Raw genomic sequence first — 18,216 nt, forward strand, 5'->3', positions numbered from 1 at the left:
GCCTGAGAATCACCTGAATGGTAAGAAAGGGCTGAGAAAGTATTTTGGATCAGGTGATCCCATTCTGGATTACAAATATTTTCAGTGTGATAGAGATGTTATAGGGATGCTGTATGGATCTGTTTACCATGAAAATGGGAAAAGCCACAAAGAAACAACTTACAGCACAAGCATTTGACAATGCAGTGGGAAAACTATCATTTCAGACTACCCAATTAAATAAATCACTCGAGGACAAACATCTCCCTCTGCTGGCTAAAGACAATCCTTACACCAGAAGATGAAGGTGACCCTTGTGCATTCCTTCTATTAATAACTCTTGTCTCATTCAAGATTGATCTTCACATCATCCTCAGAAAATGTACCTTTGAATAGAATAATGTATCTTTAAGTAATTTTAAAATTGTGCTCCTTAAAGATCAGATAGCAAAGCAGTACAAATTTCAAAATCTCATCAAATTCCAGTATAGAAGGGAACTCTTAGGTGATTCGATTAAGCCACTCCAAACAGGAATTCCCTCTGTAGCATTTCTTCTAGGTATTCATAAGACCCCGCCAGGAAATTAGAAACCCACTACCTTCCAAGGTAGCCCATTGCACTTATTCTCCTTAAAAGCAAAAAAACCAAACAAACAAACAAACAAAAAACCAAAAAACACACCACACTTTAGTTCTGACCTCTGAATAGGTCTGATTTTCTAAGTGACAGTTCTACCAAAGCCTGATTATAGTTCTAAAAGATAAAATGATCATAATGCCTTGAGCAGGAAGGAAAAAAAAAAATAAAAGCAGTTTACATGAGTCCACTTACTTATCAGGCTCTGAAAAACTAAAATTTGGCTTTAGTTCTAACTACTTATGGAATACTCTTTTTGTGTATGTCTCAAATCACTTTGCCAAATATTAACTTCCAACTTTAAAAGACAGATAAAATGCATACTTTGCCAAATCTGGATTCAGTCAAGTTGCAATTACTTCTCTACTTCATGCGCTATAAAATTCAGATTGACAGGAAAATTTATGTATGCCAATTATTATATCTAGAAAAAGTTTTTTTACATACTCTGCAAGCAAATGCTCTTAACTCCTATTGTCTTTGAATCTGAAGTTAACTCCCATCTACAAATAAATGATAGTTAAACTTGATGGAGAACACCAAAGGCATTACATTTACAAATTACAAATTAATTTGGATTTCCAAAGTTGAGCTTCCAAAGAAGCTCAGCACTCATATTAATATGATAAGAGAAATGGGCTAAAGTAGAGCAAGACTAAATTGGAACCACGTCAACAATTCTATTGAACCAAAGACTATCATTTTCTATCCTAACAAATCTAGCAAGATTTCTAATAACCTTGATCTTTGTTTGGCAAATCTAGGATATATAGTGGATAAACTATGTCAGGACAAACTGAGTCAGCAAGACCCACGCTTAAGTCCTTCCTCAGCTGTTTAGTAGCTATATGACCCTGATTAGTCACCCTCTGTGTCTCAGTTTTCTTATCTGTAAAAGTGGGGATTATAGTAAGACTGAACCCATGGGGTTGTTGTGAGGATCTAATGAGCTAAAGTATATTAAAATACCTGGTAATCTTTAAAGCTCTATACAAAAAGTCATCTCAGTATTACATATTAAAGCATAAGAACCAACTGGTACATGGGTACACACAAAGAAGTAAAAAATAAGTCCTTTAAGAAATAGCATTTTGATTTGAAAGTTCCCTGAAAATCAAGTATATCCTATGTGAGCATTTATAGATTATATGAAGAATTCAAGTCTTATCAATTTGCACATTAATTTGTATACTCACAGCACTGACCCAACCATTACTTCAAACATGTAGAAAAATGAAGGGAGAAAATTCTCAAAATGAAAAAATCATAGAGAAGTGAAACTGAAAAGGCACCTCAGGAATTGTTTAGGCCAACTAATTTGTTTTAAGAGAACAAAACTGAGATGAGGCAGGTGAAGAAAATTTGTTTACTCAAGAACAAATTGTTAATAAAGTGGGATTTGAACCTAATTCTACTGACAACACATTACTTTTTCAATTCTCCCTGAATTAACCCTAGAAAAGTTAAATAGCAATCTGTTCAGCTGATTATCAAAAAACACAAATTTATAATTTTGACACAGGACATGCTTCTCTAGTTACCAATGAAAGAAGTGGTTGCTATCAATATTTATAAAGGACTGTTTAGGGAACACAGTTGTTTTCCAAAGCTAGGACTGAACCTCTGTATTTTAGAAATATTTTTGGAAAGCCAAGAATACCTGTTGTAACATATAAAAAGCAAGTCACCATATTACTACCTGAGAGCATGAGAAAAAGTACACAGAGGCGCATATCTGGGTTATAAAAGCCCTTTTATAAAGCCATTTTTAAACAAAACAAAAAAAAAGTTTACAAAAGAAAAAAAAGATACAGAAAAAGAATAACTTGCTTCATATATTCCAAAAAGAGGAAAAAAAAAGGGGGGGGGAAGGCAACAATGCCAACATGCTCAACAATTAAGGGTTCTTTTTTTGTTTTCGTCTTTTTTTGTTTTTAATACAAAATACAAGCAAAAGATACACATACTTAAAACAGAGCTCAGGAGCAGGTACAAGGTCCTAGAAACCCCTTCAATAAAAGCAAAGCAGAGTTGTTCTTTTTTGTTTTTTCCTATGCAGGTACATACAGAAACTGGAATATGTAAAAGTAATTATCACAAAAGACCATCACACAATTCTACCAATGCAAGTTGTATCTATAATTCACGAACATGGTCAACAAAATCATGTTCATTTCAACCCTGTTTTATTTAAAATTCTAAATCTTTTTAAATAAAGCAGTTACATTCAAACTTAACTTCCTTAGTACCATGCTGCAGGCGTCAGCATTGTCAAGGTATTGCAAGAATGCCCAACCTTCTAGTATTTGACCATATGTCCAGCAATATTGCTGAATGTAGGAAAAGATGTCATAGTCTCAGGACATAGAAGACCTCTTCTATCCTTTTCTCTTCACTAGATGGAAAAAGATGAGGAACTGAATTGGCAAACAATAGTTTGTGGGGGTGTCCTTAGGACCGATTATGTGAAAGCCCCCAAAAAGATGACAAATATTAAAGACAAGTATTACCTGCAAATCATTGAGCTATGTTTAGCTAACTCGGGTGCCATTCAAGGGTTACTGCTTATTTTAAATTCAAACAAACAAAAAAAAAACCCTTTGGAATAGGATATGTAGGGTTTGTTGTGAAGACATGCTCATGGTAAACAAAGTAGTGCTCTTATTTACATTAAAAAAAAAAACAAAACACAATTGATTCTGCAGAGGGAAAAAAGCAAAATCCACAAATTTCCAGAAGACAAGTTTAAATTGTCAGACACATCAAACATACTCACACTCGCACAAAATATTTTTGGGGATTCTTTACATGTCATTTGTGGCATAAAATGAGTATTTCCCCCCCATCCCACCAACAAAAAGAAAAAAAGGAAACAAAAGCCCCTAACCTATACCCAACCCTTTCCCACCCAAGTCTAGAAAACCCTCCCCTCACCCTGATATACAAAGCACATGCCCAATGGGGGCTTTACACCAGTCACACGGAGCATGCTCAAATGGATGTCACCATCAGGTAATTACACTGGCATTGTGGTGGGCTGCATTAGAGGCTTCCTGTAATAGTAGTTGGATGCACAGAGTCAGCACCACAGTGAACTTTGTAACTAGGATTTCAGGGGGAAAAAAATCAAGTTTCAATTTTTGGGTTTAGGATTCTGAGAGTTTTGATGGTTGAAAATCCATTCAAGGCAACTGCCATCCCTCTACAAGCACCTTGAACAAAGGGAAGCAGAAATGGTTTTTATTTGAAAAATCTGAAAGTATGTATATTTTTTTCTTCAAGGACCCAAACTATAAATTATTCTATTAAATTTCCCTCAAAAAAACCCCAAATTCAATTTTAATACTGTGAAAAAAGTTTCACATCCTATAATCAGAATAACATGAATTTTCCTTAGTTCTGAAGCAACTACCAAGTTGTTGTATATTTCTGTCCCTTGTGAATGACTATTATCTTGTTCATTTCATCATATGTATGTATGTATGTATGACTACATGTATGTAACAAATAGAGACAACACAAAGAAATAGAACCTGGGTTTTTTCATCTTTTCCCAAATCATAAGTCGAATGTGTGTGTGTTTTTTTTTTAATGCAGCCCCCAAGCATGCTCAAGAACAACTCAGCCTTACATTCACTCCTTATTACAAGACATACATAGTAAAAAGAAGCCACTTTTCTCTTCCACACTTCTAACATGAATTAAGTCTGCTCAAGCATATGATCATTTAAAAAATCTTTCCGGAAAGTTCCCCCATGTCAAATTCTGTTCTGGCCCTTCAAACACCCTAAAACCTGATTAAGTTGAAGCTTGTTTAAAAATAAAAGAAAACCAAAGTGTTCTAAAATTCATCTTTGTTACTTTAATGCTTCTAAGTAAGTAAAATCAAGAATAGCCATTAAAAATCTTTCAGTGTCATATTCGATCATACTTGTTCAGATGTACAGCAGTACCAAAGACTTTATCTAGCTAGGAGCTCAAGATTCAACTTTGTATTGAATATTTATTTACATGCAAACATCAATAAAGGAAACCCACAGGAAGCCAAACTATTCACAAGAATAAGCTGCTAAATGAGGGTTGAGCTTGGAAGCAGCATCAACATGAGTGAAAAAATCATTTGCCAATCAAAGCTTCTTTATGGGAATCAATAAAAACTTTCTCCTTGAGATTAAAACAGCCCTTACAATTATCTTACACTTCCCCTAAATGGGATAAGATCCAAAATGTTCCTTCTTGGAATTAAAAGTGTCAGGAAAAGAGAGAAAGAGTGATGTTTTAGAAAGTAAAGTAAAACATAACTGTTTGTTATTAAATTCACTTCTTAGATTCAACCCCACACCTTGGGGAAGGGGAGAGGGGGGGGGTGAAGGGAGAAGATAGCATACATTATAGACTGGTTTCACAATTTTAACTGGGTAAATAAACCATCAAGCATATCAACATTTCCAGCATGTTAAAAACAACCTATGGTCTAAAGAGTCTTGATCCAAAGGATTTTAAAGAACCAGAAAAAAGTGTCATTATGGGCAGCTGAAAAACATGGACTTATTTCAAAGCTAAACCCATACTAGTCAGAAAATCAATGTTCAGGGGATGATACATACCAGCACCTTTGTGTTTAAAAAACCATTCAACTTTGAAGTATTCTAAATTAATGAGATAGTGGACCCTACACACACACATGCGCGCGCACACACACACACACACACTACAACCATGGACACAAAACCAACCATTATCACAAACACTGATGACTATGGTCAAGGATACATATTTCCTTAAGCCAAGGTCGCAGTATCAAGTACACCTCAACACTAAGCACCTAGGGTTTCCAGTTTGAATTGTAACTATTCCATTAAATGGGTGGAGAATTTAAGGGAATGATTCAAGTCTAATAAAATTATAAAGATAGCTCAAATATTTCCTTGATGAAAACATGTGACTTTTAGAGCCTATTTACTCCATCAGGAAATAGATATTTTTTCCAGTCTATCAGAAATGCACATGAAGAACATTTTCAGTTTTTCCAGTCTAAGAGTTAACTGCTTTGTAAGAGAACCCCCAAACAAAAAACTCAACTTGAATGCATACAAGTAACCTAATAGAAAAGAATAATTCTAATGTGGATGAGTCATATTATGATCCAAGATGTTTATGGAGAACATATTTTAAAAAACCAAATAGGTTACAACAGCACAGATTGTTTTGACATAAGCTCTGATTTAGGAAATTCTCCACCCCTAAACCCCAGCTTAAAGAAATAAAATTTAAGAAAAATTACAAATATTGAGAATGCAGGAATTCATCTTCACTTCATTATTGGAAGAGAGGTCAGATGGATGTATATGTAGGAAGAGGGAATTAGCTACTTCTGGACTGGAGCCCAGAATAAAGTTGTATAGCCAAGTTAAACCCCTAAAAATAGAGGTTTGTAATGGAAATACTGATATATCTTTTACTGTAGTAACACAAATAATATAAAAACTGAAGAATTTGTGTGTGTATGTGTGTGTAGACTAAAACTTGCCAAAACCCACAAATGCAAATTAATCACCCTCATTATAAAGCCCACTGCTATGAAGTCAACCATCATACAAAGCATTAAGATCTACAAGTTTGGCTCTGCACTAGAAACTCCACATACTTTTTAAATGCACAAAGAGGCCATATACTACTTTGAGCATGAGCAGCTAAAAACCAAACCCTTAAAAGCACCTCTTTTGTTGAGCGAGGTCTTTGTTCTGAGAACACTTGCAGGGTAATGACTAAAAGAAAACTCTTACAAAGGTCAAAACAAAAAGATAAACCAGCAAAGCAAGATACTTAGGAAAAAATTCCAGAAAAAAAAAAAAAAAAAAGAGGGTCAGTTTTTTCTTTCATTTCAAATTTACTAATATATCACATATCCCTACACCTTTTTTCCATCAGGACTTGAAGGAACAAAATTCAGGGAGGTGTAGGAGCTTTCACAAAGGCCTGGAAGATATTAACTGCAAACAAGCCTCCTGAATGCAAAGTTGGGGTCCTCCCCTCTTCCCTGCCACCATAAAACTGCAATTTTATTTGATCAATAACTAGACAGAGAGTCAGCAAGTCAGGAGCAGCAGTTAAGTAGTAAACCCCCATCGGGGGCAGGATGGAAAGAAGATAATTTGTAGGTGAAGAAAGATAATGTCCTAGAATAGGCATGAGGGGGTCTGTGTCCCATATTGCAGCAGGAAGTTCACAGATGTACATACCACATTTCTGGGGAGAAACAAGAGGGTGGGATAGGAAAACATTCTGTTCCCAAATTACATTATGAATTAACCAAAGCATGACTCATGGGATCTGAGTGCATGGATATGCCATAACAGAATTCTACTTCTTAAAGGAATAAGCCCAACTCTCTGCAATTTAGTTTCACATTAACTGGTTCTTTATTGGCTTAAAACCTAAACATTGTCAGTTTGAGAAGAAACCCACCTTTTATGTGGCACAGCAATCTTGCTGTTAAAAAATCTAAATCCCTCTTAATCCTTGGTAAAATTTATTCCAAGAAAAAGAATACATACTTATTTTAAAAATTGGAACCATGGACATTCAGATCTGAAACAAAGTCACTTAGATTTCGATGCACTGAACCCTGATTTTTAGGTTGAGCATCATTTAACTCCCTAAAGACCTTAACAGGAGAAAAGGATTTATTTTGTTCCTATTCTCCCTGAGATGACTAGGAGTGAAATAGAACAAAACAAAACAATAATAAAAACAAAAAACCCACACCAGAAAGTCATGTGGACTGGTTGTTTCCAAATGGGGATAGAAATGCAGGAAATGTAAGAGCTATACTCACATTTATCACTTTTCTGCCTAGTCAATGGAAGTTTAGATTCATGATATTTAAAAAAAAAAAAAAAAAAATCAAAACGTACACACTTTTGTCTTTGCTGACAGTGATTTTTTTTTTTTTAAATTCAGGTAAATAAGGAACAACCATTTTCATTTGGAATTCTTATTGTCTCTGGATTCCTGTTCATCTTGATAACTTTTAGAAAAGTTAAAATTTCAATAGGGTTTACCTCAAACTTATTGTTTCACCTGTGGTAACCCTTTCATTTTTTTGTTTTTTAAAGTTAGGTGGTAAACTCATTATGTTTTATCATGGTTTTCACTGGAGATTGGGAGGAGAAAAGCCAATTATAAAGATAATTAAAAAAAAAAAAAAAAGCTATAATTTTCTCTTAAAAAAAAAAGGGGGGGGGAATTTAAAAAAAAAAATTTGTGTGTGTGTGTATGTGATGGTGGTGGTGGGAAGGGTAAGGAAGAGGGAAAGCATTCAAAGCCCATGAGTCAAGCCATAGCCAAAACCATGTTCTACCCCTAAGTAGATTTTCTTTTTTTTTTTTTTTTCCTCTTTTTTTTTTTTTTAAAATAAAATCTCCCCAAACCATCACTTTTTAATCTTCCCCAGACTGAGCTTCATCTTCAGACCCTTCATCCCCAGATTTTTCTGGTGGAGGGCTGGCAGACTTTTTCTTTTCTGGGGGACTTTCTGGCTCCTCGTCCTCTTCTTTGGGGGAAGGAGTCTTTTCCTTTGATGCCTTTGATGCTGTGGGACGGCCCACTTTTCCTTTGCCTTTCACTGGACTTGGTGTCACTGAAAGAAAAAGGAGAAAGGATTGGGGAAGAAATGTAAGTAAAACAAAAACAAGTCTTTCCTGAGGATTAGCTATCCCTAAAAAAGGAAAAAATAAAATTTTACATAGCATTTCCCAAAGTCAGAGGACCACTCACTTTTCCAAAACCAAAATGGAAGACAGACTGATCCTCAATTTTTGAACTCAAAAACAATACTGCTAAATGGAGGCATATTTGTTGTAATAGAAAACCATTCCACTTTACAAAAATTCCCAAGATACAACTCTCTGGACCTCCACTTCCTCACCAAACTTCAGGTGGTCTTTGCCAAAGATAAAGTGCAAGATTTCCTTTCTGTCTTCTGGTACAGGAGCTGGGTGAACACTTTCTAAAATGATCCTTGGCCCCTGATGTCAGGGTCCTCTCCACCCAACTTGCAAAAGATGGCCAGCTCATAGCCTGGGATGTGGCCACCATTTAGCCATATTTATATAATATATTATTGTATATGTGATATATAATGTTAATAAATAATACATATTTATGTACTTCTTTACCATTCAACATATATCAAAGTATGATTTTGTTTATATTCCTATCATTTTAATGTGTCACTGAAGATATTGAGCAGTACTTCTGACCCTATTCCCCCATGTAGCCCATGGCTTTTTACTGTACAATTTTACATGGTGTGGTAATTTGTGGGAGTACATATGCTATATCAGAAATGATTGTATATAATTCAGTGACTTACTGAATGAACTAAAAAAAAAAAGTTTAATTTACAAGCTAAAAATCAGAAAATGAGATCAAAATAAGGTATTGGTAAATTGGTAAATAACAGTATGAAAATGGGATAGTTAGATATGCTGTGGAGAGAGTTAGGAGGATCTGAATTAAAATCTGGTTTCAGACACTTAACACTCACTAGCAGAGTGACCTTGGACAAGTCACTTAATCCCAATTGTCCAGCCAAAAATAAATAAATAATAGCATGCTAAAACCTCAAACACAAAGAACAAATTCAGCCTGGCTCTTCTCTGAGGGTGTGAATGCAGGTTTGTGACAGAATCTTCAAGGGTCATAGAGAAAAGTAAAGCCTTTGAGGTAGTTAATATTTTAATTTTTATGATGTTTGTACATTTTTATGATTTCACAATTTCACAAGTAGTTTTAGGAGTTGATATTTTATCAGCAAAACCAAACAAAATTAAAATTAGATTCTAATAGGTATAATGATGAAGTGTTATAATCATCTATTTTTAAAGCCTCATGGAATCGTTATTCCTAACTCTTGTTTATATCCTATTGGTGCCACAAAGTAAAGGTAAATAGCACAGATTCCTGGAAGGACTAAAATCACTATTTCCTATGATATATCCTTTCCTGAAACAGATTCATTCAGTCAAGCCTCATTTTTATAATAACCACAATCCCTCTATTCATATTTATTTGTCACCCTATGGAAGTTAGGATCCTTTGACTTTCTTGCATTTCTTTCAGGTTAGCCAGCCCCAAATCATATCCTAATGGGGAATTTCTACAGATCAGAGTTTGACCTTCCCCAATAATTGAGCTCACCTGTAGCCTTTAGCCTAGGTTTGGGCATTTTCTTTTCTTTCCTTTCAGGCTTGGACTTCTTCACAATCCTTTTGTTTTTCTTTTTTGAACTTCCGTAATCACTATCATCATCATCTTCCATTAGGAAGTCTTCATCACTGCCGGAATCTTCTGAGGGAAAGGAAAAATGTCAATGCCTGATAATTCATGTACTTCTTCCAAGTAAACAACAGGAGCTGGTCTAATGGAATGGAGCATGGAGTTAGGGAATTAAACCCTCCTGCACAACTGAGTTGAGGGGTGAGGTCAAGGCCCCACATGTAAGATGGTTATGATATGTCCCTCAAAGAGGGATTTCGTGGACTGACTTGTTTGAAGAGAAGATCAAGAGGGGGAGAGTTAAACCTAACACAGGTAGAAACGCTAAGATTACCCAGACTGAGACTTATGAAATATTTATATGTTATGAATAATACACCTGGGGGAAATGGAGGAAAAAAACCTCAAAACTCATAAACCAGCAACATATTCTTACTTGTAATTGCCTTTTTTTTTTTTTTTTTAAAGAATAGAAGCCACAAGATTAAGACAACATATTTTTTAACAGGATTTTTGGATATCTAAATAGTGCTGATAGAAGCCACCAAGTATCGCTACATCTTCATTTAGTGGTCCTGAGACTCCAAGAGGGAACACCTTAGGTATTATTTGAGAACTGGCATCTGGGTAGGCCATCTCTAAGGCTATAGTGATCAAGGCCACACAACTGAACTCCAGTCATTTTCACTTACTCTCTTGGAATGGTGCCTCTTCTTCCTCCTCTTGTTCTTCTTCACTGCCCACATCTTCCATAAGCATCTCTCTCTGCTTGGAAGCTGCTTTGGATGCTGCCTGACGCTGTTGGCGAACATTTTTGTGATCTTCTTTTTCATCTTCACTATCCTCTGCAACAATAAAGCCACAATAGTACAATGATACAAATGCTTTGATTCTAGTGGCTAACTGAGGAAGAAAATATATTCTTAGTTAATACAAAATTTAAAAGTTTACTTGTTAGACAAAAAGGCATAGTTAATGTTTGGTTGCAAAATTATATGTGCAAAATTAAATTCATTTAGCTCATTAGCTAAATAAAAAAGTCAAATTTGAAAACTTTGGGAATTATAAAAGCCCAAAATTCCAAATTAAATAAAAACAGCATTCCTGCCAAGTACTGATTTAGAAAACCACATATTAGCATTATCTAAGCTGGACTTTATTTTCATTTATTGTTGAACATTTCCCAAATTACATTTTGATCCAGTTTGCATGGTAGTTTTTCAGAATCAACACTTCTACTGCAGACAACAATCAAAGGATAGAGCTGAAGGAATTGATTTCCAAAAATGTAAACTCTGACTCTTCCTAAAGTTTCTGGTTTATTTTAAAGGTCTGGGAAATTTAGGTTATGAAAAAATGTTTGTGAGAATAGTAGAAAAGTGAGAGATAATATATTTTTCAACAGACTTTCTTCTAAGAAGTAGCAAAAAGAACAGTAGAATTGGAGTTAAAAGATCTGATTTCAACTCCTGGCTCTACTGTTTACTAACTGACCTCTGAAAAAAAGTTATAATCACTCAACCTAAGTGCTCTCATCTATAAGTAGGGATGGTACTTTAAAAACTTCCTTGTCTCATAGGGTTGTGAAGATTTAAAGAAAGAACATATATAAAAGTACTATAAACATGTAAGTTCTAATGATTGGTATTAAAACATAAGAAGTTGTAAAAATCAAATTTATTATTCGAAGTCTGACAAATTCTTTTAAAATAATTTTACTGAAATTTATTAAAATTATCTCCAGTATCCCTCTCATATGGGAGCTATCCCATAACAAAACTAATATTTTTAAAAAACACAAAAAAAGAAGAGGAAGGAAAAAAAAATCAGCACAATGGATCAAAATCTGAAAATATGGGCAATATGTAACCCCAGTGGACTAGTCTACAAAGGGGTAGACAAGTAATGTTTGATATTTATATTTATTAATTTATTTTTCACTTGGCAGCAGATCTCAATATACCATAAATGTCAAACTGTCAATCAATGAGCAATGTGGTTTTTAAAATATACATATCTTATGTAACACACCCATATACCCACAACCCACCTCTTTTATATACAGAAAGCTTTAAAAATTTTCACTTATATAAAAAAATCAGGTAGCTGTGCTAAAAAATAAAGCATAAATCATCTAAAGAAAGTTATTCCTATTTGAGTCAGTCAGGCTTAAGTGATGGCTACCAACCTAAATGAGAGCCAAGTCTCCCTCTGTATTAGCGATTACCTGCGGCTCTTTTCCTGGATTTGAATGTTTATTCTTTTTCTGGTTTGAAGAACCTTAAGAGAACAATATAGCCAAATTCCTTGCTGGAATAAAACTCATTATTCAATCTTCACATCCCCTATGATAAAAGCCTTCACAAAAACCAATTTTCTATTAGGTCAAGAAGAATTCAAACTAAATAACAAAATACTTCAAGGAAAATTCTGATGGAACCACTGAAGACATCCTCTGGGAGAGTTTCATGAAAGAAGTTTCTAAAAGAAGGAAAAACTTAACAACATAAATACCTGGTGAGTGTGAATCGTCCTTCTTGGTCTTCACATCTTTTTCTTCAGAGTCCTCACTGTAGGGAAAAAAATAATCATATTTTTAACTTAAAAACCAAAGTTTTTTTTTTTTCTGGTTCTTAAAAATTCAAAGATTTGGAAAGATCCAAGTTAAGACTAGATATTCTGGAATCTGACACGAACAAAGTCTTGAAGACTACCACTTTTTGTCAGAAACAAAACCAGAAAGAAAATGGATGCCCATTCACTGAGAATGGATAAGTATTATGGTATACTAATATAATAGACTTATTACTGTTCTATAAGAAAAAACGAAAAGGATGAGAAATCTGAATTAAGAGGGAGCCAATCCAACATAAGGACAAAATATTGGATTTAAGAGTCAAGGAGATCTGCGTTCAAATGCCATCTCAAGGACAAACAAGAGCTACCAAACATTATATACTAACAATTCCTGTGGGCCATTCAACTTAGAAAACTGCATATTATTATCATCTATCTTCTATTGTATTTTTGTATTGTATTGTATTGTATTGTATTGTATTGTATTGTATTGTATTGTTAAATATTTCCCAATTAAATGATGATGGAGGATATTTCCCACCTTTTGTTAGAGACATAAAGAATTATTAAAAAAAAAAAAAATAGAAAAAAAATTTAAAAAGAAACACAATTTCAGACAATATGTGAATTTGTTATGATTAACTAAACTTGCCTTTGTGGGAAATTGGAAATAGTGGGTTGGAGTAACAGTGATGGCAAAAAAGAACATCAATGAAGTCACACATTTGAAAGTAGGGGCAGCAAGGTTGTGCAGTGGATAGAGCACTGGCCCTGTAGTCAAGGAGAACCTGAATTCAAACATTTACTAGCTGTGTGATACTGGGCGAATGATTTCACTATGATTGCTTCCTCCCAAAATATTCATCGTGTGCAGTAAAGCACACCAAAAAGCAGAGCAGCATGTATTTCTTGCATTATACTTAATACTATTTAGTTGTTTTTCAGTAGTTAAAGACTCTTCATGACCTCTCTTGGGTTTTTTTTTTTTGGTAAAGATATTATATAGTGTCTTGCCATTTCCTTCTCCAAGTCAGTTTACAGATGAGGAAATGGAAGCAAATAGATTAAGCGAGTTGCCCAGTTAAGAAGTATCTGAAGCCAGATTTGAACTCAGGAAGATTAGTATTCCCGATTCCAGGCCCAGCATTTCTATACACTGGGACATCTAGCTGTCCTAATATATTTAATACATATTTTAAAAAATATATAAGTTTCATACATAATTCTTATTTTTTGTTCTTTGCAAACTGATATTTTATGTCCGTTAAATTCAGAAGGGGGAAAAAAAAGCTTCAAAACTTTCTGTCTCACCCTGGATAGCTAAATTATTACAAAAGGTGGGCAACAGATTCCTCTTGCTCCTAATATTTTTAGTGGCTCATTTAATTAATTAAACACCTAGATTACACAAATCCCTTTCAAATCCTTATAAAAACACTATTTTCAAACACCAAAAGATCAAATGATTTCTCCAAAGGGTAGGCAAGGGTTCACATATGGGCATAATCTAAGGGTAAAAGTGTGTACTGAAGAGTGACTTTATAGTGAAATGTAACAAAGGGGGTTGCTAAACAAATATATTTTCAATTAGTATGTCTTTTATGGTTATCTATCTGGGGCAGCGAAGAAGTTCTTGCTAGTAAGATAAATAAGCAACACTAGCCAGACAGTGCACATCATTCATGTCTCCCCTACCCCCCAATACAGTACAATATCTTAAGCTATAATACTATTAAATACTATTGTGTAATAATTCTTTGACCAAGCAAAAGGTAATTTAAAGATAGAACCAGTAGAATGATAGGATTTTAAATGTAAATCCAATCTGTCCTCCCCCCTTAAAGGTAGTACAATGAAATAACACAGTACAAAGAAAACAACCTTGGATTTGGAGTCAGAAGACAAGAGGTTTTATTCTTAGTTCTGTCATTTTCTGAGTGATCTCGGGAAAATCACAAGCTCTCTGGGCCTGTTTCCCATTTAGTAAAATGAGGAATGAAAGGATTGAGCCAATTGATTTCTAGGATCACATACAGCTCTAATTTAATTCTATATCTTATGATGCTAAGAAAATACTAATCCCTCTCCCCCCACCAAAAACTGTAAAGTCCAACTTGCTTCTAATGACCCTCAATCTCTTATTTGACTTCTTTTCCCTTAGCCCCTATCCTTCCTATGTCCTTATTGGGTAAAATGTGTTCCTATACCAACTGTGCACATATGTATTCTTTTCTCCTTTAACCAGTTCAGATATGTGAGATAAAGTGAACTGTTAGCTGTTCTCTTTTTACATAACCCTATCTTGTTGTATAAACTCCTCTTTGTATACCTCATTTATGTAAATTAATCTCCCTTATTCCTTTCCCTTTTTCCCAATGTGCTTGTTCCTTTTCTCCATTCTTTCCGTTCTTCTTTTGAGATCATCAAAATACAACATAATTATTACCCAAACCCTCTCTGACCACTGGTGATGACAGAATTCTGAATGGCTATATGTATTATCTTCCAATATAAGAATTTAAAACAATTTAATAACTTGATTAATCCCTTATGATTGTTCACTCATGTTAATTTTTTAATGTTTCTATTAATTCCTATGTTTGTTTACATGTTAAATTTTCTACTCAGCTTTGATCCTTTCATCAGGAAAGCTTATTTTATTAAAGGTCCATTCCCCGTCTTGTAGACAGGGAATATAATATTCAGTTTTGCTGATTAGTCTTGGTTCTTAGATCCCTGGTCTTTCACACTGCATTCCAAGCTCCATGTATTTTTATCATTATGGCTGCTAAAAACTGGATCATCTCTTGTACTTGAATTCTATCTGCTTGCTCTAGTATTACTTTTTTGGTCCTGGGAACTCGGGATTTGGCTATAATATTCTTGGGAATTTTTATTTTGTTATTTCTTTCAGGTGATGATCAAAGGATTCTTTCAATTTCTACTTTGTCTTTTGTTTCTGAACTTTCAAAGTATTCCAAGAGTTCTTAAAATCATTTCTATTCAATCTGTTTTCACTATGAGATACTTCATTTTTTTTTTTCCGTTGGACTTTGTTGTCTTACAAACTTCCACTTCCACTTGGCCAATTCTAATTTTCAAGGAGTTAATTTTTTCAAAAAGGTTCCCCCCCCCAACTTCTTTCCCTAACTTTCTAATTCTCTTTCTTCTACCATTTTCACACAATATAATTTTAAAACCCTGATTCTTCTAGGAATTTTTGTTGGATTTGTGTACAAGCTGCATTTTTCTCTGCAACTTTGCATTTTTCCCCCCCTAATCATTCTCTTCTATCATGAGCTTCCTTGTCACCATAATAGTTCTTGCTAATTTTTCCAGTCTACTTCTGGATTTTGTGCTTTATATTAGTCCGAGGCCCCACTCATTCTTGAGACAATGAGGTAAAGGGAAGGACAGGTAGGGATGTCTAGTCTGAGCTTCTGTTCTCCTATGTCTTTCTGCTGGCCTGTTCCTTCCTGACAGAGTCTTGTAGGTTCTTGACCCAGGTTTGGATCTATTGGGGCTTGTTCTTAGAGTGTCAATAGACTTCTGATGGTCTCAAGCTACTTTTAGTCTACTGGGAGGCTCTGAAGATTCAGAACACCTGAACTGCCAGCTCACATTTATTTGGGGGCTTTTACACTTTGCTTCTAGGATCAGAATCACACAGCCACCATTTTCTTCCAGATCTTTTTCCCTGCTCAGTACATAGTATGTTCTTATTACTTAAATGCTCCTCTCTACCCTGCCTGGCACTACATGTCATGATGACAGAGCTGCCAGATGACACCTGATCCCACACCTAATGCATATTCAGAGACCCCCTTTTCAAGATCACTTTGTGTGACAGTGCCTCCTGCTCTGTCTTGGCCCTTTTTGTCCTTAAGTGTTTGGATGCTCAATATCATGCTCCTGACCAAACTCCATCTCTAGGGATCTCAATCCCCTTCAGGCTCTGAAAGTTGCCCTAGACTGGAGGAAAAAAAAAAAAGGAAAAATCTGACTCCTTCCTGATCAGAATCCATCTAGTATATTTTCCAGACATCTATCAAAGAGATGTGTCAGGTGAGTTAGACATTGCTTCCTCTCACTCTACCTACCATCTTGCTTCAGCTTATAGAAAATACAAAAGCAATCTGTTCTAATCCTGGCTCTGTAATTAAGTGTCAGTTATATGATTTTGGGCAAAACACTTCACATCTCTCTGGTGCCTTACTGTCTAAATCAATCAATGAAAGATTAGACTAACTCCTGAAATACTTTCTAGCTTTGTAACTCTATGATGTTTGGAAAATATTCATGCATAATTCCTTTGGCTACTACTTTGCTAAAGGCAGTTATTATTACTAATTATTATTTTTTAAATAAAAGGGCTACTGGTTCCCCAATCATACACAAATTGTCCTATTAAACCTCTAACAAAGAAATCAGATTTTTCAAAACAGAGTTCCATTTGAAGGAAATTTGTCATTCTGAAAACTGTACATATTTCTATATTATTATACTTGTCAATTACTGTTTGTTAAATATCAAAGAAATAAGGCAAGCACTAGTAATTCCAAATTCTATCACAATTACTAGATCCTCATAGTAATCTGGAACTCTATTAGGGAAGGGCTAATAATAGCTGACTTTACAAATGAAGAAGGCACAAAGGAAAATCAATTTCAATTACTATGAAAAAATAAATTCAATATACACTCAATTAGGTAATAATTTATCCAATCACCATGGGTACAACAGAGGGATCATTGAAACAAAGGAAAAATTCTTAATAATCAGGCCATTACTAGTAACTGACAATTATCTATGATTTCAGGGTTTGCAAGGCAGTTATACTGTAAACTATATTACTTTGTTCCTCATAGTAATTCTGTTAAATATAAGTAGTATTACTCTCATTTTAAAGATGTGGAAACAATGTCAGAGACGTTATACCTTTGCCTACGATCATATAACTATGAGTAACACTGCAGGATTTTGAATCCAGGTTTATCCTGACCTCCAAAACTGACACTCTTTCCACTAGGAATCTACAAATGTCAGGAAAATAAAATTTCAGTCCAATTATAAATAAACATCATGCTACATGAGAAGAGGATACCTACTTAAGTTCAAGAGAACTAATAATAAATAACAGAAGAGAAGACACTTATTAAGGCAGGGCTAAATGTACTCTGGTCTAGAGGCAGAGGATAAGCACAGTCCAGGCTGGATAGAGTCTGAGATACCTTCCAATTTCTAAGATTCTCTGATTTCTTCTACTTCTATTTTCTGCTTATAAATACTCATTTTAAAGAAGGCAAATGAAGTCTTTAATAATCTTTATCTAACCTAAATTAGTAGTAAATTAATATTTTAACTTTTACTAAATAACTCAAACAATTTAAACTTTTCTTTGACCTCATTTTCATGTGATTGTCTCAACACTTCAAAGGAATAACTTGCTACAAATATTTTTTATTTGGTATTTCTGTCAACTAAACAGGACAAGTTTTGATGTCCTATTCTAAGCCAGTGCCTCTTTCCACCCCCATATCTTCCTCAAATCATAAGACACTTGTTATATAGGATATGTATTCCCACCACAGCCATTTTTAATCAGGTGACCCGGAGGTTCCCTTTTTACTAATCTCCTATTTAGTAAACGTTAAAGACTTTAATCAAGTGAAAAACATGAAAATATCCATTTATACATTTCATTCTGGGAGTAGACCTGATTTTAATAACCCCAATTAACA

General features: G+C 34.5%; 1 protein-coding gene across 1 annotated transcript in view; it reads right to left on the bottom strand.

The window, feature by feature from the left end:
- Positions 1–4,454: 4,454 nt before the first annotated feature.
- The window catches only part of NUCKS1 (nuclear casein kinase and cyclin dependent kinase substrate 1), a 35,872-nt gene continuing 22,110 nt past the window's right edge, over positions 4,455–18,216 (bottom strand). The window contains exons 4-7 of the mRNA XM_074308971.1: positions 12,413–12,468; positions 10,591–10,743; positions 9,821–9,970; positions 4,455–8,258 (exon numbers count right to left, since the gene is read on the bottom strand). Coding sequence (XP_074165072.1) covers positions 8,059–8,258; positions 9,821–9,970; positions 10,591–10,743; positions 12,413–12,468 — 559 coding nt within the window. The 3' untranslated portion in view covers positions 4,455–8,058. The remainder of the gene's footprint in view (positions 8,259–9,820; positions 9,971–10,590; positions 10,744–12,412; positions 12,469–18,216) is intronic.

The sequence above is a fragment of the Sminthopsis crassicaudata genome, chromosome 4 (assembly GCF_048593235.1).
Source record: "Sminthopsis crassicaudata isolate SCR6 chromosome 4, ASM4859323v1, whole genome shotgun sequence".
NCBI lineage: Eukaryota > Metazoa > Chordata > Mammalia > Dasyuromorphia > Dasyuridae > Sminthopsis > Sminthopsis crassicaudata.